Source organism: Convolutriloba macropyga, chromosome 1 (genome assembly GCF_964194025.1).
Source record: "Convolutriloba macropyga chromosome 1, txConMacr16.3, whole genome shotgun sequence".
Lineage (NCBI taxonomy): Eukaryota > Metazoa > Xenacoelomorpha > Acoela > Convolutidae > Convolutriloba > Convolutriloba macropyga.
In genome coordinates, this window is record NC_134468.1 from 24,466,690 (window position 1) to 24,491,063 (window position 24,374).

A 24,374-nucleotide genomic window follows, 5' to 3' on the forward strand; every position below is an offset into this window, starting at 1 on the left:
GTTCATGCAGGGAAACATTTTTGATATGTCGGAAGTTTAGTTGAATTTATCTCATAGATCATCAGAAAAACATACCTAACAAAATAAGTGACCCCAAGATTCCTCGTGAAAATACAAGCACGTCCTTCGATTCGGGAAGAAATTCAAAATTGAAGAACTAAAGTTTAAGAAGAACTAAGTTTTTTAAGAGGTTTCATTGAGATCTCATTGAAACAACTTGAAAAGACGAGTTTTTGTTTAGATTTCAAGAGCATCTCACTCAAAAGAAAACTGTGTTAAAATGTAAATGACAATCTGACATTAAACAAATAATCATTATTTAGAGACTGTTCTGAAAACTTCAACGAATACAGTCTTTGGTATCTGAATATTGCCAACCATTCGCAGTTTCTTCTTTCCTTCGACCTGTGCCTTCAGCATTGCAGATCTCCGCTCATTCCCGATAGCTCCATGTAGCTTACGGAACACATCTTTCCTATAAGCTTGTAAACGGCCTCTAAAATGTGCAAAACAACTTGAGAGAAATATTTACGAGTTAACACTACATAAAAAAACTCTTAGAGCAAGATTTTGTAACCTGATATCTGAATTGGAGTTGCTTTCGCCCCGATCCAATATATACATTTCGAAAGCAATGTTCTGATATCCAAAAAATAGTTTTCAATGAGAAGAAATAGTACCTCATTGATAAAATTGAAGAGATCCAACTTACATGAAAATGAATCAATTTCGGTTATCTTTAAATTCATCTCTCCGTCAAAAATCAAACCGTCAAAAAGCCGTATACATTAGATTTTAAAAAAGTTAACAGAGGCCAAAGAGCTCAATTTAGAAACCAAGAAACCATTAAAATGAGGGCAAATTTAAATAGCAAAGAAGGATATGTCTCCGAAGGAATAATCCCGTTTTTAAAGTTTTTAAAATTTTTGAAAATTTTTCTGATTTCGTATTTTCCCACCGCACCGAAGTACAAAACATAACCGACTAAACGTCGGAAGAATTGCTCTTGAACGACTAGTGGGAGCTCTAATCAATTGCAGCCTGCTTCAGTCGGGGGGGGGGGAGCCTACATGGGACTAAGAAGTTCTATAGTGGGCTTCAAATAACCACATTAGAGGTTAACATATACCACTATTAAGATTTAAAGTAAAAATGACACCAGTTTCGACTCACTTTTCATTTGACTTTTAGCAATAAATTGCCGCCAATTCAGTTCAGCTGCTTGAAATTGTGATTGAGAGAGAATTTTAGATCACGCGAAATACAAAAAGTCAAGGGCGTAAAAGTCACTCGAAAAGTCAAAATTGTCAAGCGAAAATTTTGCATAAAAAAGACACACTTTTGCAATAATTGCTATGAGTTACGTTCAAGAGCAATTAAAAATATTATAGACCTAAATAACAAGCTTCCATTGATTTAAGGAAGCAATATCCGTATACATCTTTGCTTCGAAAAAACAAAGCTAGAACTTTGAATAGATTTGAAACATTCCTTTCGCTTCTAACTTTTTGTGTATTAAGAAATATAAAAGCCGCCATTGACTCCTTGAGATCAAAAGAACCGAATAAAAATTTATTATAAAAACTTTTTAAAAGTGCGAGTTATTTTGATTGGATTTTGTAGCAAGTCAAACTCTGGTTTCTTAATTCGAGGATACAGGAATTAGTAACAATACCAATAAGCACTGGTGAAGATAAATAAAACTTGAAAGAACAAAGTTCAAGTATTGGGCATTAAAAACTGTGCTTTATGGGCTTATCCCGATTATATTTTTGATTTAGTTTTTCGATATTGACTCCACCCATTTTCACCCAAAATTTTGAACAAGCCGTGAACTAATGTAAAGCGGAACAATGTTTTGTCTAGCAAAATTAGGAGCGCAGTAATTGCTTGAAAACTACTTGAACACTGCCTTTCCGGCAATTAACTTAAACGAATTACTTATTCATTTTGCCGTCATTTTCCAAATTTTTTGTATTCCGCTATTCTGATAAATGCTGTTTTTGTCTCAATTAGTTGATTTTACACTTAAAAATTACTGCGAATAAATGATAATTTGCTTTTTTATTGAAAATGTGAACAAAAAAAGCTGACAAATTGAGAATTGATCAATTCCATGTTTTCAATTTATGTTTTAAATTCTTCCTCTAACTTGTATTTGCACTTGGATGCATGCAGGGGCTAATTGAAAACAATCGGCAACTTATAGCGTGCTGTAAACTTTTGAAAAGTTTGAAAATAAATGTAAAATTTTCTCATGAATTAGGACACATTTATTGTTCCGCTGTTTCACGTGTTTATTACAAAGTCGAATTTCAATATTTTTGCCCAACTCGTTTACACGAATTCCCATAGCATATCCCTAGTGAAATATTAGGGCCGGAAAATGATAAAATCGAGAAAGCAATTTTTTTCAAAAATGTTTCAAACTCCAGTTTTGTAATTTCTGTTTAAAAGAATGCAACGATTATTCTGGCCTTTGATGACCAGTTTTTACTACAGTCAGAGCCTGAAATTGAGTATTACTTAACTGAGGTAGAGATCTGAGAAAAATATTGTAACGCCAAAAATGTAAAAATCCATTACCGATGAGCGTAAGGCGAATTGCTCCGTTGGGAGGGCTGGACAGAGGTCCAATTCGACAGGTGGAGAAGGGTGGACGGGAGTGGGGGTCAAACTGTTAAGATTAAGAACCGCATTTCAATGCCATGAATTCATGTCGCTTCAAAACAGTTTCGGTGATTCGCATAGGGACTAGAAAGGCTCTAAGAAAGCTACTCGGCCACTTAATGCAGTCCGGTCGTTACCGGTTTATCGTGTTTTCGAGGGCAAAAAGTCGAATGGGTCAGATAAAAAATCAGTTAAGCAAAAAATTGCATAAAAACCGCAGAACTAACATAATTGCTACAAACTTTGTCTGAGAGCAATTATACGCTGAACGAAAGATTGCACACTAACTTTGCAACAACTGTTGAGGTATCAGAGATGACTGCCTGCACTTTGATCTCAAACTGCTGCTTGGGAATGTTCTCCACCAGTTTGTCAATCATGTGTTTACTCTTAGTCCTCATTAAATCCCGATGGCAGATCATAGAGAACTCCTCTATCAGAACTTTGTTCACCAGGAAATCTATTCGCACAAGGTCCGCCTCCTCGAAACCACTGTCCTCGTAGTCAAAACTGGCAAGACCTATGTAAATTGACAAACAGAGTTTATTTAGCTTCTACTAGAGAACGCAAGAAACAAGAATCAAAATGCTGGGCAAATGAAGGTATGCTCACACAAACAGAGACAAGAAAACTTGAAAAAAATTATTTTGGGTCAATTTAGTGACCATGTAACTCCACTTCCCAAAAAATTTAGCCATTATTAACCCCGATTTCAATTTATGACAAATTACATGGCTCGTTAAATGGCACAATAAAAGTTGACATGCAAAGTAGATGCGCTGTTTTTCGTATGCTAAATTTAGAATAAATTCAACAACTTATTACGAACACTAATGATGAGATGAATGCTGAAAACTACAGGCGAGCAAGATTCGAGTAATGCTTCAACCAATTTCATTGCTCAGGACGAGGTTGGTACATCAAGTAGAAAAATCAGTATGATCAGCAAATTTACCGGAGGTAGCTCTTTTCAGAGCATCGTTGAAATCAGTGATGACTTCAGCTAGTGGCATTTTACACGTGACCATGTACCTCGTGTCTGTGATTGAGGAAACATTCTCCCCTTTGCTCCGTCTCATAGATACCAATTCCAAAATAGTATCCAGGTAATGCATTGGACTGATTATTGTGGCTTGCACAAAGGGCTCATAGTACGCAGCGACGTGCATGTGATTCGGTAGTTTAAGAGGTGACTGGATGTCGAGGATGTCTTGTCCGTGGTTCTCTTTGATATGCTTGTCATACTTCAGTTTCACTTTGTATGGTACACTGGGAAGTGTCACAACGGGAGACGCCCCAAACTCCTGCTCTAACCTCTGCATGAAGATTTCCATGTGAAGGACACCTATAGGAACAAATTTAGAACAATATCAAAATTCTGATATCGACAAATGGATTTTATCGTCCCATTCGAGTCAGACGAAAACAGGTACAAAACAAAGGTTTGCACTATTTGTTTCATAGCAAAATCAAATAGGCACCTAAAGCCAAAATAGTCACATCCGAAAATTATAAATCCAAATTCTGTGCCAACAAGGTTATATTCTTCGCAACATTTGAACCAATTAGCGTATTCTTATTCACAAAGCTGAAATAAATAGATATAAATAGATAGATTGCTCTATAGCAAAATGACAAGATCTAACCCAGAAATCCAAGTCTCCATCCCTGTCCAAGAGCGTGGTTGCTATCTTTGGCTACTAAGACACTGCTGTCATTGAGACAGAGCTTGTCGATTGCAGATGCGAGGCTGGATAGCTCAGATAACTGATCTGTGAACACTCCGGCAAACACCATTGGCTGGGGACTCTTCACTCTAGAATCAATACTTCAAAAAATTATGCAGAACAAATAATAGACAGAACTTCAATCTGGAAGGATAAAAAACTTAAATAACGTTAGTTTTAATAATTTGAAAGCCTAGTTGAGCAATAAGGCAAAATCTGAAAACATAGCCGGCAGATTGCCGGAATAGCTGCGAAAGAATTGACTTGCGTGCCGTATAATAGAGATAGAAACAGATACAGATCTAAATTGAAAAAAAAATCGACGCCTCTCAAAAATCTAGGTAACAAACCTTCAGCGATAAATTAATAAAGCTTGTTAAAATTCATTCCTCAGAAGCCTTTTATTAGGGACCTTCACTACATATATGAGTTCCTTTGACCTTAAATTAATTCAATTTAAACTTAAGTTTTAAAGTGCAAAAGTCATTTTATTGAGAGGTAAGTCACGTATGATCAAAATCTAATCACGCAAATGCCTTAAATACTTTTTCTAATGAGATTGAGAAATGACTTCACGCCGTTAGTGAGAGAAAGAAGTCATTCAGAAAATTTGACTTCTTCAGCTTTGCTGTGTGAACAAATGTAAAACGAAAAAGAGCAACGAAACAAAAAAACATAGCAGGACAAGTCCTGACGTACAATTCAAAGAATTTTCATTGACTAAAAAGAAAACTTAGTCCTAGAATGGACGAGTGCATTTTAACAAAATCAGATAAAAAAAGAAAAATTCAGAAAATCAATGTCAAAATGCCGCATGTGAACAAAAAAAACCACTAGCGAGAAACGAAAAATTAATTCAAACATAAAACTAGGCCTAGAATGAGCTGTGAATGGATTGGGAAAACTATTTAGAAAAAATTCCTATCCAAAAAATTGGAAAAACAGTAAACATCAAAATGAAATTGCCGCATGTGAACAACAAATCATTAGCGAGAAAGCGATTTTTGTTCAAACACCGTTTTCTCACTACTTTAAAATTAGAGCAAAAAAAATTCACGCCACAAAACCACTCGCTTTTTCCCTCCGTTTCCTTTTTCGGCGTGACCAAAATCACTACTCCAATTTGACTTCGAAAATCATGAAAATGTGTGAACAGATCTTAAAATAAAGACAGCGCCCCAATACAATTCAAATTCTTTGAATTGTAAAAAAACAAAAAGTACCGCAATAAAGCTTCGCTCAGCTTACAGCTTCGCAGCTATAAAAACGTGATCAAAAGGTACAGCGAATTTTTAAAAAAGGAGAGCGCCTAAATAATAGCCGTTGAGAGGCTGACGGAGGCTATTAATAATTGCTAGGAACTTCATTCGAGAGCAATTTAAAACATCTTAACAAAAAAAGACGGAGCACCGATACAATTCAAGTTCTGTGGATTGTAAAAAAGACAGCGCCCCAAAATAATCCAAATTCCTTGAAAAGACACTGCACCAATACAGTCCAAATTCTGACAAAGAACATGTTGCTTTCAGTGTAGAAGTATAGCTGACAGAGTATTTAATACTCTCGGGTTTAAATCTCAGTTGATCATTTTTACTAGGTCAGGCAAAAACGGCCTTTCATTTGACAGAAATTACTCTCTCCATAATTTCTCCAAAAAGTTCAGAAAAGAAGCTTTTATTAGACACCCAGGATTTAAACAGACTACATAAATTAGTATAGCCGACAGATTGCCGGAAAACCTGCGAAAGAATAGACTTGCGTGCCGTATGGTAGAGATAGAAACAGATAACGATATAAGTTGAAAAAGTTATCGACGCAAAAAGCTATATAAAAAAATAAAGGATAAATTAATAAAGCTTGAGTTCCTTTGACCTTAAACTAATTCAAAAGAAACTTAAATTTTAAAGTGCAAAAGTCATTTTATTGAGTGAGGTAAGTCACTTACGATCAAAATCTAATCACGCAAAAAACTTTTGCTAGAAAGAGTGAGTAAAGACGCCACGCGCGCAAAAGCAGTTAATGAGAGGAAGAAGTCATTAAGAAAATTTGACTTTTCAGCTTTGAGGTGTGAACAAATGTAAAACGAAAAAAAGAGTCAGACGACGAAGCAAAAAACATAGCAGGACAAGTCCTGACGTACAATTCAAAGAATTTTCATTGACTAAAAAGAAAACTTAGTCCTAGAATGGACGAGTGCATTTTAACAAAATCAGATAAAAAAAGAAAAATACAGAAAATCAATGTCAAAATGCCGCATGTGAACAAAAAAAACCACTAGCGAGAAACGAAAATTTAATTCAAACAAAAAACTAGGCCTAGAATGAGCTGTGAATGGATTGGGAAAACTATTTAGAAAAAATTCCTATCCAAAAAATTGGAAAAACAGTAAACATCAAAATGAAATTGCCGCATGTGAACAACAAATCATTAGCGAGAAAGCGATTTTTGTTCAAACACCGTTTTCTCACTCTACTTTAAAATTAGAGCAAAAAAAATTCACGCCACAAAACTACTCGCTTTTTCCCTCCATTTCCTTTTTCGGCGTGACCAAAATCACTACTCCAATTTGACTTCGAAAATCATGAAAATGTGTGAACAGATCTTAAAAAAAAGACAGCGCCCCAATACAATTCAAATTCTTTGAATTGTAAAAAAAACAAAAAGTACCGCAATAAAGCTTCGCTCAGCTTACAGCTTCGCAGCTATAAAAACGTGATCAAAAGGTACAGCGAATTTTTGTAAAAGGAGAGCGCCTAAATAATAGCCGTTGAGAGGCTGACGGAGGCTATTAATAATTGCTAGGAACTTCATTCGAGAGCAATTAAAAACATCTTAACAAAAAAAGACGGAGCACCGATACAATTCAAGTTCTGTGGATTGTAAAAAAGACAGCGCCCCAAAATAATCCAAATTCCTTGAAAAGACACTGCACCAATACAGTCCAAATTCTGACAAAGAACATGTTGCTTTCAGTGTAGAAGTATAGCTGACAGAGTATTTAATACTCTCGGGTTTAAATCTCAGTTGACCATTTTTACTAGGTCAGGCAAAAACGGCCTTTCATTTGACAGAAATTACTCTCTCCATAATTTCTCCAAAAAGTTCAGAAAAGCAGCTTTTATTAGACACCCAGGATTTAAACAGACTACATAAATTAACATAGCCGACAGATTGCCGGAAAACCTGCGAAAGAATAGACTTGCGTGTCGTATGGTAGAGATAGAAACAGATAACGATATAAGTTGAAAAAGTTATCGACGCAAAAAGCTATATAAAAAATAAAGGATAAATTAATAAAGCTTGAGTTCCTTTGACCTTAAACTAATTCAAAATAAACTTAAATTTTAAAGTGCAAAAGTCATTATATTGAGTGAGGTAAGTCACTTACGATCAAAATCTAATCACGCAAAAAAACATTTTGCTAGAAAGAGTGAGAAAAGACGCCACGCGCGCAAAAACAGTTAATGAGAGGAAGAAGTCATTAAGAAAATTTGACTTTTCAGCTTTGAGGTGTGAACAAATGTAAAACGAAAAAAAGAGTCAGACGACGAAGCAAAAAACATAGCAGGACAAGTCCTGACGTACAATTCAACGAATTTTTATTGACTAAAGGAAAAATAGACCTAGAATACACTTTGAGTGAATTGGGAAAACCATTTCCTAAAAAAATCAGATAAAAAATAAAAAAAACAGAAAATCAATGTCAAAATACCGCATGTGAATAAAAACCACAAGCGAGAAATGGAAATTTGGTTCAAACAAAAAAACTAGATCTAGAATCAACTATGAATGGATTGGGCATACCATATAGAAAAAAATCTGCTCCAAAAAATCGAAAAAAAAACAGTAAAAATCAAAGTGAAATTGCCACATGTGAAAAAAAAATCACTAGCGAGAAAGCGAATTTTTGTTCATACACCGTTTTCTCACTCTACTTTAAAATTAGCGAAAAAATTTCATACCGCAAAACCACTAGCTTTTTCGCTCCATTTCCCGTATCGGCGTGACCAAAATCACTACTCCAATTTGACTTCAAAAATCATGAAAATGTGTGAACAGATCTTAAAAAAAACATAGCCGGAAGAATTCCGGAAACGACTCGAAGGAGAAAATTGCCCAAACTTATGACTAAACAACTAGAACACTTATTGTGAACCCCAAACCTCCACGAATGCGATAAAAAATTAAGGAAGAATAGAAACGGCAGTCAAACACAAATTGAACAAGGAAAAACTATAGAACCTTAATGAGTTTTCTTTAATGGTACAAGGAAACATAAAGCCGAATAAAATTCCTTTGCAATTAGAGCAATGAAAAGCTCGCAAAACGACGGTCAAGTCATTATAGGCTAAGAAACATGTCTAAGATTAAAAAAGAAAAACCGCAAAAAAATAAGAAAAGTGGTTTAAAATTTCTCAATTTTTCTGTCATTTTTCCCAAGATAAAAATGATTTATACCAATAAAACTTCAATCAATTGGTATCTGAAAATTCCTTTAGTAACAAGCTTCTATTCAAATACCACTTAAAGCAGTAAAACAAAAAAAGGTAAAAAATCATTAAATTTCGTCTAAAAATCAGCAAAACTAATCAAAAACCTCCAAATTAGCATTCAACTCAAATTAACTACTTGAGACCTTCAATTCCTATCAAAACAAGCCGAAAACTAATACAACATCATAATCAAACTTCATAACTATCAAAATTTGCAAAAAAAACTGCTTTTAAAAGTCGCACGTGAACAAAAAAATTTCGCTCGCGTAGAGAAAATTTTTTTACACATCAAATTCTCACTCTCTCAAAAACAGTGGCATGAACAAAAACCACTCTCTTTTCACTCCGCTCTTCACTGTTGTTCAACACCAAAATCACTCCAAATTTTTTCACGCGTTTCATGTCCCGCTTCAAAAATCACTCCAAGAAAATTGATTTTAAAAAAGGACTTCCCCAATACTCCTTTTCGAGTCGTAAGACAGCGCCCCAATACAAACTCCTTTTCGAGTCGTACAAATTTTTTGAATTGTAGAAAACCAAGAGCACCGCAATATAGCTCCGCTCACTTTACCGCTATAATAAAAAATGAGGAAATTGCAAAGCACATCAGCTACGCATATCGAACACCAGGTCACAATTCCAGGGTTTTGAGGTCATATTGCCCCTGCCGCTTGCATTAATGAAATAAAGAAAATTGCTAATTGCTACTGATTATATACCTTGAGTGCGCGTCTATGGACTCTCGTTTAGTGTCTGTATGGAACATGGTATCTCCCACTAAATAGCGCACATCCTCCAGTCTCTTTGGATTCACGAGAGCGTAGCCCACCTGACCCGCTTGTAGTTCTTCACACTCGGTGGGCTCCGGAGAAAACGTACCAACTTCTTTAACAGGGCAGATGATGTCGCTGCAAGGAAAAAAATTACATTAACTTCACTCATCGCTTTTTAACAGCCCCTCAAAGTTTCGATTAGAATTTCCAAACGCTGTCTAAAAAGTACAGAACATTAGTACAATCAGCGCTTGAAAGACATTCAAATAGGCCTATCGAGTGATGTCTCTTTACAGACATTGAACAAAATGAAGCGGTATTTTACTAACCCCTACCAGAATTGCTTCAAAAGGAGTTCGTTTCCTTCTTGTATGTAATTATCCCCAAGTTTATGTGAAAAAAGTTGGAAGTCGTTTCAGATAGCATTATTAGATTTCTAATAAATGTTCTAGCATTCATTTAAAAAAGGGTGGATTCTACAATTTTTTTCATCACAAAATCTTTGCTATAATAATTCAGTTCTTCACACTAAATCTCCCACTAAATAGCGCACATCCTCCAGTCTCTTTGGATTCACGAGAGCGTAGCCCACCTGACCCGCTTGTAGTTCTTCACACTCGGTGGGCTCCGGAGAAAACGTACCAACTTCTTTAACAGGGCAGATGATGTCGCTGCAAGGAAAAAAATTACATTAACTTCAACTCATCGCTTTTTAACAGCCCCTCAAAGTTTCGATTAGAATTTCCAAACGCTGTCTAAAAAGTACAGAACATTAGTACAATCAGCGCTTGAAAGACATTCAAATAGGCCTATCGAGTGATGTCTCTTTACAGACATTGAACAAAATGAAGCGGTATTTTACTAACCCCTACCAGAATTGCTTCAAAAGGAGTTCGTTTCCTTCTTGTATGTAATTATCCCCAAGTTTATGTGAAAAAAGTTGGAAGTCGTTTCAGATAGCATTATTAGATTTCTAATAAATGTTCTAGCATTCATTTAAAAAAGGGTGGATTCTACAATTTTTTTCATCACAAAATCTTTGCTATAATAATTCAGTCCGCTGTAAAAAGACAAGCAGAAAGAATAGATTTATTTATTTGTTAAGAACAACATCTCTAGAATATAGCAAGCATATAGAAAATGCTCTAAAATATAGAAAATGTAGCAAGCTGTTGCTGAAAAAAAAGACCTTTCCCGCTTAATGATCAGTCATGGAAGATTTAAAAAATGCTGCTGTGTTGAAATCCAATCCTAAATGTTATCCCAAATGGTAAAGCTCCCAGACTAACAAAGCAACAGCATATATTTTCAAAATACTTCTTTAGCACACAACAAATGCCAGACAATGATTTCACCAATAGCAAAAAAATTGATTACAACCAATTGCATACACAATAAAAAACCACAAGAATTAGTCGGAACAAGGATTGCACTAAAATGCCCACTATTATTCAAAATGAATCAATCAATCCACTTTAAGATATGAATGAAGAACTATTTTATAAAACGAAGAGAAAGACTGAGCAAGGAGGCTCAGTAATTTGCGTCCGCACATAACGTTCCGACCACGCTCAACCACGCTTTTGACTTAATTGTCCATCAAATGAGGAAGATAGAAAACTTTCAAAAATCACTTACTGTTCAAAAATAATGGAGTTATCCATTTAAAAAATTGCTTCAAGCTCTAATCAATATACAAATCAAACAATAATTCATTAGATAGCCGATGGTAACTGCCATTAAAGAGAGTAAGCGACAAGACAAACAACAAAATCAGATAAAAACAATAAGCATTACTTACGACCAAAACTCAAAGTCTATCCATTTTTTTTATTTAAGGAGAAAGCCAAAACAGCATCAGATTAAATGTAAATTCAAATACCAATGATTTGCATTTTACCAGAAAAGATATGGGAACTGTTTTTATTGAGAACAATTAACAAGTCGAAAGAAAACAAAACGGCTAAGTCAGAAAATACGTTTACCGTTTTCAAAACTCAAAGTAATAAAAATAGTTAGCTATAAACTAAAGTCATTCAATGGCTTTATCTATACCTTCATGCAAAACCATTGATACTTGTCATTATCCAGAATGTCAAACGACTAAAACAAAAGAACAAAGACAGGCAAAAATCAAAAAGTCATTTCAATTTTGCGAGGAAACGGTGTGAGGCCTATGAGATCAAAATCTACTCAGCAAAAATATTGAAAAAACTGTTTACAACTTATTTCGATACCAATAATGTGATATGTGCGATTAATATGATGATGGGACAAAACAGCAAAAGAACCTAAAAATTTGAAAAATAAAAAAAAATAAACAGAAAGTTTATGAAAACTCGTAGTATTAACGCCGAAAAACACTTATTTAATTAAAAAATAAACAATTAAGACAACAAAATTATTCACTTAAAAAAGAATGCGACCTCTCTCTTTAATGATACTACGATTAAAGATAGCAAAATAAGACTGAAATTGGCAAAACCATTTAATTTTCCGAAAACATTTTTGAAACCGTAAGACATAATAACCGTTTGTTTTCAACTAAAAAATTATAAATAGTTTAACACGTTACTGCTTAGAAAGCCCTGTAAGTAGCGAGAAAAAGTCAAAAGACTACGCATTCACACCTGCAACATTAAAAATACAAAAATCACATCTACAAAACTGAAAATTTCGCAAACACTTTTACGCAAACGGCGTTGAAGCCAGAAAACCATATGCTTTTGGCTGGAATTAATATTATGTTCATTGCCTGTCAATTGGACATGTCAATAAGTGAAGTTTTTTTGGAAACTTTCTGGTCTGTAACAAACAAACAAAAAGGCGAAAGTATTTCAAAGAACATACAGCGCGTTATTAAAATGTGAAAAAATTTTGAATTTAAATTTTTCATAACTAGACCAAAACAAATCTTTCCTCTACTGCTTTCCCATTGAAACAAAAAAGTACCAACTGTTACCCAAATAGGTAGTTTGACTGAACAGTCATTATATCAAAAATAAACGATGAATTTCGGATACTTATCAAGTTATATTACCCAACAAGCATTATGTGTCAACTGAAAGCACTAGATAATTTCCTTAACAGCTCCCTAGACAACCAAACAAAACTTTGGTTCATTAGCTCTGTCATAAGACCACAAAAACATCAAATGCTTGATAATTAAAAATTTACTAAAATTTACTAAAACAATTTGCCGCAGCCATCAAAACCATGAGCTTTACTCATAAACCACAAAAATAATTTCATTAGATCTTATTGGAAAAACAATTGACCTCTTATTTATTGCACCCTTAAATGAGAAAAGACTAATAAGTGTGATGAAAAAAATGCAAAAGAAAAAATGCAATAAGACTGACTCAAAATACAATCCGAATCCTTTTTCATCACGACTCAACGATGAGACTTAAAATTGCCCTGCTATCGCTGCTCGGCTGTTATATAACGTAACTGTTCCAACACACTTCATTATAGGTTTTTGGCCACCAAAGATTAATATGTTGAAAGTAAACTGCATTTTTACAAATATCGGTTTAATTTGCAGGAAGACGAAATTTTAATTTCGAGAGATTGTTCTTGGAACCCGAGGCCCATATGTGAGTAAAAAACCATTTTGTGTCAGCAGTGTTTATGTCTGCAACACCGGTCATACAGGAAAAAAATGAGGAAAATGCAAAAATTTAGCTGAAAATTTGGCCAAATTTGGCAAAAACCTCAGCAGCTCGCAAAAAAGCAAATTCAAACAAATCTTTTTAATTCAAAAATATTACACTTAACAAGCATTCTACTGCTAAAACTCACAATCTTGTACGATGATTATAACGATCGGCAAAAATTGACTGAACCAAGAAAGCGCAGTTGAGTATATAGTTCCCTGCCCATTAAAGTGGGCCGGAACATAAAAAGGGATGTCTTGAAACATACCAGGAGCTGAGAAATAAAGCCTATATTCAGACAGAAGCAGAACCAGAAATGATTTGGGTAAATTATCGACAACGCTTACAAAAGTTTGAAAAAACTCAGTATTAGATGCCTGTCCAATCTCAATCAGCAGAAGCCTTTATACTAGGGAAGTTACTCAAAAAATTGATTTTCATTGCCCTCTAACTTATTTATTAATTAGAAAAGTGCAAAGTCATTCTCTTGATTGAGGTGGGGCACGAAAGATCAAAATCTAATAATTCATATAAGTTAAAAGCTATGGCTAGTGAGTGTGTGTGTGTGAGAGAGAGAGAGAGAGAGAGAGAGAGAGAGAGAGAGAGAGAGAGAGAGCAATAACATGCGCGAAAATGCCGTCATGGAGGGGAAAAAATCAATTTTTGTTTTAGCTCGTTTTGCGCAAGCAAATGAAATAAAAGAAAGAGCGCCAAACCAATGAAAAACAACAACTGTCAGAACACCAGACACGTCACGAAAACTCGTACAAGAAACACTACATCCAGCAATATGCAAAAACTTGAACAATTAAAAATGGAAGCACCGAAAAGATAAAAACTTGCTGCTTAACAGTACTCTAAAACTTTGAATTACCTAGAGGACTTCAATGATAAGAATAAAGCAACAAGAGTGATAGCTGAGACGATAGCATATTTTTCGGATTTAAATAGAAATTTTGAGAAAGTAAGACTAGATGAAGTTTACATTTTTATTTAACAAAATTGCCCATTTCTATTCAAAAATTGAAGTCTATAAAAAAACCCATGGTAAAAACCACAAACAAAACCTTTGACATTATTACGTCAAAAAAAGAAACGCCGAGGAATTGCACAGAACAATCCCTAGCACCAGTAGGCAAAACAAATCATTGAACGTTTATGGCAAGAAGTTAAGCTTTTGCTGGCTGAGAAAATTGATGGGCGCAGCACGATTATGCAATAACAGCTTAATTTTGTTTAAGGTGCCTGAAAAGTGTTGTGGGGAATAATCTTTTCAGTACACCAGTTTTTGCGGTTTTTACCAATTTCTGCTTTCCCAAAGTACGAAAAACCCTGTCAAATTTCAAAGTAATCCTTGTTATCTCATTAGAACTTATTGTACAATTCAAAAACATGTAATGTAAAGACCACTAGGGATTGTTTTCTAGAGCAAAAGCGAAAACTAAGTTCAAATTAAAAATACTTTACAATAGAGAATTTCAATTTGGAATGTGGGTTCATTGCCAGGTAATAAATCTTTGACAGACCTATAGGATAAATAAAAATCTGGGATTTTAGGGAAATTTTACAGCAAAAAGTCTGTAACATTTCTCGGGTTCTTACAGCAAGAAGCAAAATTTGACTGGATAAAAGACATGACATTTTTCAATTTTGCACGAAATAATAGTAGGTTCTTTGTTGCTACTATCGTAAGAGTTAAGAATCTTTCTCCACAATCATAGAGAAAATTGTTTATTCTTACATATTTGAACTTCATAACAATATACACTTTTAGAAAAAGAGCATTGCCCAAAAATTCACTAAGTCTTCCAAATAAAGCCGCTAATGTTTCACAGCGCTAATAATATCTATCAGTCAAAATAGGCAAAACATACATAACCGAACAACTTCAGGCGAATTGCTGTTATACGAATGGCGAGCAGTTGGCTTCGTCAGAAGCTTAATGCAGCTTAGAGCGGCTCCTCAGAAAAAAATCAGACAAATCTTTTTAAATCAAAAATTTTACACTTAACAAGCTTTCTACTGCTACAACTTACAATCCTGTACGATGATTATAACGATCGGCGAAAATTTGCTGAACAAAGAAGAAAGCGCAGTTGAGAATATAGTTCCTCGCCCACTGTATTGGGTCGCAACAATAAAGGGGATGTCTTGAAACATAGCAGAAAGAGCTGTGAAAGAAAGCCTATATTCAGAGAGCAGAACCAGAAATGATTTGGGTAAGTTATCGACAACGCTTACAATTGTTTAAAAAAAACTCAGTATTAGATGCCTGTCCAATCATAATCAGCAGAAGCCTTTATACTAGGGAAGTTACTCAAACAAACGATTTTCTTTGCCCTCTAACTAATTTATTAATTATAAAAGTGCAAAGTCATTTTCGTGATCGAGGTAGGGCGTGTAAGACCAAAATCTATTAATTCAAATAACTTAAAAGCTACGTCTAGTGATTGAGTGAATGAGTGTGTGAGAGAGAGAGAGGTAGAGAGAGCAATAAGACCATGCGCGAAAATGCCGTCATGGAGGGGAAAATCAATTAATTTTTGTTTCAGCTCGTTTTGCGCAAAGAAATGAAAAAATAAAAAGATCGTCAAATCAATGAAAAAACAACAACTGTCAGAACACCAGACGCGACACGAAAACTTATACAAGAAACACTACATCCAGCAATATGCAAAAAATGCTTTCTAGAGCAAAAGCGAAAACTAAATTCAAATTAAAAATACTTTACAATAGAGAATTTCAATTTGGAATGTGGGTTCATTGCCAGGTAATAAATCTTTGACAGACCTATAGGATAATTAAAAATCTGGCATTTTAGGGAAATTTTACTGCAAAAAGTCTGTAACATTTCTCTTGTTTTTACAGCAAGAAGCAAAATTTGACTGGATAAAAGACATGACATTTTACAATTTTGCACGAAATAATAGTAGGTTCTTTGTTGCTACTATCGTAAAAGTTAAGGATTTTTCTCAAATCAATGAAAAAAAAACAACTGTCAGAACACCAGACACGACACGAAAACTTATACAAGAAACACTACATCCAGCAATATGCAAAAAATGAACTATTAAATATGGCGGCACCCAAAAGATAAAAACTTGCTGTTTAACAGTACTCTAAAACTTTGAATTAACTAGAGGACTTGAATGATAAGAATAAAGTAACAAGAGTGATAGCTGGGACGATAGCATATTTTGCGCATTTAAATAGAAATTTTGAGAAAGTAAGACTAGATGAAGTTTACATTTTTATTTAACAAATTTGCCCATTTCTATTCAAAAATTAAAGTCTAAAAAAACCCATTGTAAAAACCACAAACAAAACCATTGACATTTTAACGTCAAGGAAAACAAACGAGGAAATTCACAGAAAAATTCCTAGCACCAGTACGCAAAACATATCATTGAACGTTTATGGCAAGAATTTGAGCTTTTGCTGGCTGAGAAAATTGAAGGGCTCAGCACGATTATCCACTAACAGCTTAATTTTGTTTAAGGTGCCTGAAAAGTTTTGTGAGGAATAATCTTTTCAGGACACCAGTTTTTGCGGTTTTTACGCGGTTTTCCGCTTTCCCGAAATAGGAAAAACCGTGTCAAATTTCAGATTCATTCTCGTTATCTCACTTGAACTTGTGCAATTCCAAAACATGCAATGTAAAGACCACTAGAGATTGTTTTCTAGAACAAAAAAGAAAACGAAAACGAAAGTTCAAATTAAAATTCTGCGATTTTAGGAAAAATTTTCCAGCAATAACCTTTGTAACATTTCTATTGTTTCTACATCAAGAAGCACAATTTAACTGGATAAAAAACAAGACTTATCATTTTGCCCCAAATAATAGTAGCTTCTTTGCTTTTGAGGCAGAACATACATGAATAACTTCAGGCGAATTGCTTTCAACCGAACGGCGAGCGGTTGGCTTCGTCAGAAGCTAGCTGCAGCTGAGATGCTTGCTTTAGCTTTAATGAGGAGGGATTGAATGGAGCTGGGATGGGGAAGGGTGAGGGGGAGAAGAGTCAAAGGTTTGGGTTTAGGGGTGGAATGAGATGAAGTGGGTTGATTTGGTTAAGTTATCGACAACTCTTACAAATGTTTGAAAAAACTCAGTATAAGACGCCTGTCCAATCTCAATCAGCAGAAGCTTTTTTTACTAGGGAAGTTATTCAAACAAATGATTTTCTTTGCCCTCTAACCAATTTATTAATTAGAAAAGTGCAAAGTCACTTTCTTGATTGAGGTAGGGCACGTAGGATCAAAATCTCTTAATTCAAACAACTTAAAAGCATTGTCTAGTGAGAAAGAGAAAGAGAAAGAGAGAGAGAGAGAGAGAGAGAGAGAGAGAGAGAGAGAGAGAGAGAGAGAGAGAGCAATAACACCACGCGCGAAAAAGCCGTCAATGAGGGGAAAATCAATCAATTTTTGTTTTAGCTCATTTTGCGAAAGCAAATGTAAAAAAGGGCGTCAATCCAATGAAAAAACCACAACTGTGAGAACACCAGACACGACACAAAAACTCGCACAAGAAATACTAGATTCGTAGATTTGCAGTCTCAAAAAAACAGAAAGAGATCAAGAAAAGTTTTTGATGCCTCTATTAGCGGCTCTCAAGTAACTTTCATTTAGAGTGACACACATCCATTCGAACTTACCTATTTGAATTAAAGTAAATAAGTCAATTTCAAAGTAAGGAAAAGATTTTTGAGAGTGAGGTAAGTCAAGTGTGACCAAAAATTCAATCAGAACAATGAACAAAAAAACTCGCTCCAATAAGAGCGAAAAATGACGTCAAGCACACACTTTAGTTGAAAATGCATCAAAAAGAATGAACAAAAAGCAGATTTGAAGTGGTTGTGACGTCATATGGTCGTGACAAAAATCTTGACGAAGACAAAAAACATAGCCAGAAGAATTCCGAAAGCGACTCGAAGTGTCAGAACTTCAAAAAAACCGGAATTGCAACTGAAGCCATTGCTTTTTGTTTTGTATTAAACCATTACCTCATTACCTCAACATGTCTGATCTAAAAATTAGTGAAACTTTAACCACGGTCACCAAGAAACAAAAGGCAGCAAAATTTTTTATTGAAAACGTTTGGTAACGTTAAAAGCGTCCAAAACAATTAGGATGGTCAAAATACTGATAGGCTGAAAAATTTGACAGGGCTATGAAATGCCCTCAAATCATTCATGATTCTAATCTCAAAAAAGATCGCCAAAACAAACGGCAGATAATGATATACGAAACTAAGTTAAATTTTTAAAATAATGCTAATTAAGGAAACAGAGAACCACTACAAAAAGATTTCTAATCACTGCAAATAAGAAAACAACAAATACTTCTGCCTTGTTGTAAATATGCTCGGATTATGATTTCATTTTTATTCAACTTTATTCAAATTAAGCATAGAAAAGACAAATTAACAGAATAAAATTCAAAGGCAAAAAGTCTTTTAAAAACAATACCAAGGCCGGAAGAAAATAGCAAAAAAGACTAATAAGTGAAACTTCTGGAAAAGGTTTTTTTAGTAAACTCTCAGTACTATCTTATGTTCAATGAAACCAATTGCAAACCAAAGAAATGGCGAAAACCTAATAAAAAGCTGAAATCATTCAATTTTCTGGAAACCGAAAAAATCAATAAAACGAATACAAAAAGAAGTGCCATGACAAAGCTAAAATGATACAAACTAGAATGTAAAGAATATGGACACAATGTAAGGAACACCGTAATAAAAGACTAAATTTTGATAGTAAAAAATCAAAACAAAACAAAAAAACGAATACCTTCCATTGTTCAGAATTCGAGACAGAAAAGAAAACGAGTCATAAGAGACCAAGATCAGTCCTCCTGAACAGAACAAAAAAGAGAAAAGCAGATATCAAACATACGAAATATTGAGAAATTTTGTAAAAAAGTCAAAAAACTGTTTTTTAAAAACTTAACGCCAAAAACCGTTTGAATTTTAATTGGAACAAATTTGAAGTCCCTCATGTTGCACAAAAAGACAATTTCTAGTAATTAAAACCAAAATACAAATAAAAATCTGAAAATTGGAAAAAAAACCTACCAAAATAGGATTAGCATATGTACAATTTTATAAAACAAAAATAAATCGAGGTAGAAAGAGGGATTGAGTATATGAAATATCAAAGGGAACTTGCCATATTAATTGATTTTTGACAAAAAGACGGCTGAAAGATCCACAAATTAATCGAAAAAATAAACTAAAAAATCAAGAAATATGTGCCAATTTTGAACTTAAAACGCATTTTCAGGCTCCGCAAAACACTGTGGCATCAATTTCCGAGGTTTAAAATTCAATATAGCATCGAATAAAATTTAGTTCTACAAAATACCAAATTGCAAGAAAAAAACTGGGCTACCTAGACGAAAAACGGTTATCTATATGTGCCATTCAGTCAAAAACTACTTTTCAAAGTCAAAAAGTCATTCACTAAACGCAGCGCATGATCAAAAAACTTCTCTCGCTCTGAAAAAATTAGTTCACACGAAATTAGTTTTACTCACTTTCGCTTTTAGGTTAAAACAGCGTCTGAACGAATAGTACTTCCGGTAAAAAAAACATAGCCGGAAGAATTCCGGAAGCGACTCAAAGCGTCAGAACTTCACTAACAAAACCGTAATTGCAACGGAAGCCACTACCTTTTGTATAAAACCATTAAAACACTACCTCCCCAGGTCTGCTCTAAAACTGGTGAAACTTAAACCACTGTCAACAAGAGAAACAAAATGCAGAAAAATTTTATATTATTGAAAACCTTTGGTAACGTTAAAAAATCCAAAATAATTAAGGTGGTTAAAACCAAAAACCTGATAGTCTGAAAAAGCTGACAAGGTTATCAATAGCCCTCAAATAACTCAAGATTCTAATCTGAAAAAGATCGCGAAAGCAAACGGCAGATAATGATCTTAGAAACTAAGTTTAAACTTTTCAAAAAAGCTCAAATTTAAGAACAAGAAAACACCTATAATTACACTTCAAATAACTGCAATTAAGACAAAATACAACACACACCTGTTCCTTCTTGTACATAAGCTAGACAACATGATTTCATACTAAATCAAAAATAAAATTGATCATAGAAAAGACATAAGCAGCAGAATATTCAAAGGCAAAAAATCGTTTTATTTAATACCAAGGCCTGAAAAAAGCTGTAGTAAATAATCATAATTGGAAATTTTTAAACTCTCAGAACTGCCTTATGTTGAATGAAATCAATTGCAAACCAAAGAAATGACGAAAATCTAAGAAAAAGCTGAAATCATTGATTTTTTTACAACTGAAAAGATCAATATACCGAAAACAAAAGTAGGTGTCAGGACAAAGCTAGAATGATACTAATTAGAATGTAAATATGGGCACAATGTAAGGAACACCGTAACAAAAAGACATTCTTGATTTTTGAAAGTTGAAAATCATTTTAAAAAATTCAAGAAAAACGAATACATTTCATTGTTCAGCTTTTAAGACCTAGAAAAGTTAACTAGTCATCCGATACAAAGATTTATCCTCCGGAAGAGAACAAAAAATAGGAAAAAGCAGAATTCATAAATACGAAATATTGAAACATCTTGCAAAAAAATGGCCAAAGAACTTAAGTTAAGACTGCATTTATGAAAAAATTTTAACTGTTTTTTCAAAACTTAACGCCAAAAATGATTGAATTTTTATTGAAACGAAATTAGAGTCCCTCATGTTGCCCAAAAAACTATTTCTAGTAATTAAAAGCAAAATATAGACAAAAAACTGAAAAAAATTGGCAAAAAACTACGAAAATCGGATTAGCAAATGTACAATTTTATGAAACAAAATTACTTAGAGGTAAAAAGAGGCAATGAGTATATGAATTATCAAAAGGAAGTTGCCATATTAACTGATTTTTGACAAAAAAAACAGCTAAAAGATCCAAAAATGAAGAAATTAAAAGAAAAAAAGCCAAAAATTAACTAAAAAATCAAGAAATATGTGCCAATTTCGCATTTGAAACGCAATTTCAGGCTATGCAAAACACTGTGGCATCAATTTCAGAGGTTGACATTTCAATTTAGTATCGAATAATTTTTTTTCTACAAGAAATCAAATTAAAAGCAAAAAAATTGGGCCGCTTAGACGATAAAACGGCTAAACACGGTTATCTATATGTGCCATTCAGTCAAAAACTACTTTTCAATGTCAAAAAGTCATTCACTAAACGCAGCGCATGATCAAAAAACTTCTCTCGCTCAGAAAAAATTAGTTCACACTGCAATTAAGACAAAAAACAACACACACCTGTTCCTTCTTGTACATAAGCTAGACAACATGATTTCATACTAAATCAAAAATAAAAATGATCATAGAAAAGACATAAGCAGCAGAATATTCAAAGGCAAAAAATCGTTTTATTTAATACCAAGGCCTGAAGAAAGCTGTAGTAAAAAATCATAAGTGGAGATTTTGGAAAAAGCTTGCTCTCAAACTCTCAGTACTGCCTTATGTTGAATGAAATCAATTGCAAACCAAAGAAATGACAAAAATCTAAGAAAAAGCTGAAATCATTGATTTTTTTACAACTGAAAAGATCAATATACCGAAAACAAAAGTAGGTGTCAGGACAAAGCTAGAATGATACTAATTAGAATGTAAATATGGGCACAATGTAAGGAACACCGTAACAAAAAGACATTCTTGATTTTTGAAAGTTGAAAATCAATTTAAAAAATTCAAGAAAAACGAATACATTTCATTGTTCAGCATTTAAGACCTAGAAAAGATAACTAGTCATCCGATACAAAGATTTATCCTCCGGAAGAGAACAAAAAATAGGAAAAAGCAGAATTCATAAATACGAAATATTGAAACATCTTGCAAAAAAATGGCCAAAGAACTTAAGTTAAGACTGCATTTATGAAAAAATTTTAACTGTTTTTTCAAAACTTAACGCCAAAAATGATTGAATTTTTATTGAAACGAAATCAAAGTCCCTCATGTTGCATTAAAAAAACTTTTTTAGCCATTACAACCAAAATACAAACAAAAAACTGACGAAAATCGAAAAAAAACAACCAAAATCGGATTAGCATATGTACAATTTTATGAAACCAAATTACATCGAGGTAGAAAGAGGCGTTGAGTATAGGAATTATCAAAGAGAAGTTGCCATATTAACTGATTTTTGACAAAAAGACGGTTAAAAGATCCAAAAATGATGAAATTAATATCAAAAAAGCCAAAAACTAACTAAAAAATAAAAAATTAGGTGTCAATTTTCAACTTGAAACGCATTTTCAGGCTCTGCGAAACACTGTGGTATCAATTTCCGAGGCTGACATTTCAATATAGTATCGAATAAAATTTATTTCTACAATAAACCAAACTAAAAGCAAAAAAATTGGGCCACTTAGATGAAAAAACGGCTAAAAACGGTCATCTATATGTGCAATTCAGTCAAAAACTACTTTTCAAAGTCAAAAAGTCATTCACTAATCGCAGCGCATGATCAAAAAAACTTCTCTCGCTTAGCGAATATCTGTTCACCAAGACAGCTTTTCTCACTTTCGCTTTTAGGTCAAAATGCCGCGTGAACAAATCTACTTCCTGTAAAAAAAACATAGCCGGCAGAAATCCGGAAGCGACTCGAAGCACCAAAACTTCACAAAAAGCTGAAGCCATTACCTTTTGTATTAAACCAATAACTCATTACCTCCGCGGGTCTGATCTAAAAATCGGTGAAATTTAAACCATTGTCACCAAGAGAAAGAAAAACCAGCAAAATTTTATTATTGAAAAAGTTTGGTAACGGTAAAAAAGTCTGACGTTTTTAGGATGGTCAAAAAACTGATAGCCTGACAAAGCTGACAGGTTCATGAATTGCCCTCAGATAATTAATTATTCTAATCTCAAAAAGATCGCGAAAGCAAACGGCAGATAAAAACTTTTCAAAAGACAGGAAAGACAAAATTATTCAAAAAAGAGTGCTCAAACTTAAGAATCAGAGAACCACTACAATTAGATTTCTAATCGCGGCAATTGAGACAAAAATAATACATGATTCTTCCTTGTTGTATATATGCTAGACAACATGATTTCATACTAATTCAAAAATTAAATTAATCATAGAAAAACAAAAGCAACAGAATAATATTCAAAGGCAAACAATCGTCTAAAAACAATACCAAGCCCGGAAGAAAATTGCAATGAATAGTAATTAGTCAAAATGTTGGAAAAGACTTTCTAACAAACTCCCAGTACTACCTTATTTTGAATTAAATCAATTGCAAACCGAAGAAACCAAGATCTAAGAAAAAGCTGAAATCATTCAATTTTTTAAAAACTGAAAAAATCAATATAACGAATACAAAAGTAGGTGAAGAATGTGGACACAATGTTAGGAACACCGTAACAAAAAGACCAATTCTTGATTTTTGAAAGTTGAAAATCAAATTTAAAAAAATCAAGAAAAACGAGTACATTTCATTGATCAGCATTCGAGACATAGAAAAGACAACGAGTCATTCGAGAAAAAAATCCAACTTGCTGAACAGAATAAAACAAGAAAAAAGCAGAATTCAGACATACGAAACAATGAAACATTTTGCAAAAAAGTGGTCAAAAAATATTTAAGACTGCATTTAAGAAAAAAATTTATCTGTTTTTTCAAAAACTTAACACCAAAAAATAAGTGAATTTTTATTGAAACGAAATTAGAGTCCCTCATGTTCCCCAAAATACTTTCTAGTAATTAAAAGCAAAATACAAACAAAAAATTGAAAAAAATTGGCAAAAAACTACCAAAATCGGATTAGCAAATGTACAATTTTATGAAACAAAATTACATAGAGGTAGAAAGAGGCAATGAGTATATGAATTATCAAAGGGAAGTTGCCATATTAACTGATTTTTGACAAAAAATCAGCTAAAAGATCCAAAAATGAAGAAATTAATAGAAAAAAAGCCAAAAATTAACTAAAAAATAAAGAAATATGTGCCAATTTCGCATTTGAAACGCAATTTCAGGCTATGCAAAATACTGTGCTATCAATTTCCGG

General features: G+C 33.6%; 1 protein-coding gene across 2 annotated transcripts in view; it reads right to left on the minus strand.

The window, feature by feature from the left end:
- Window positions 1–270: 270 nt before the first annotated feature.
- LOC142336988 (translation factor Guf1, mitochondrial-like) overlaps window positions 271–24,374 on the minus strand; it is a 60,566-nt gene continuing 36,462 nt past the window's right edge. For both annotated transcript variants that reach the window (XM_075385998.1, XM_075386005.1), the window contains exons 4-9: window positions 10,191–10,334; window positions 9,610–9,798; window positions 4,317–4,486; window positions 3,626–4,015; window positions 2,959–3,190; window positions 271–496 (exon numbers count right to left, since the gene is read on the minus strand). In XM_075385998.1, coding sequence (XP_075242113.1) covers window positions 316–496; window positions 2,959–3,190; window positions 3,626–4,015; window positions 4,317–4,486; window positions 9,610–9,798; window positions 10,191–10,334 — 1,306 coding nt within the window. In that variant the 3' untranslated portion in view covers window positions 271–315. The remainder of the gene's footprint in view (window positions 497–2,958; window positions 3,191–3,625; window positions 4,016–4,316; window positions 4,487–9,609; window positions 9,799–10,190; window positions 10,335–24,374) is intronic.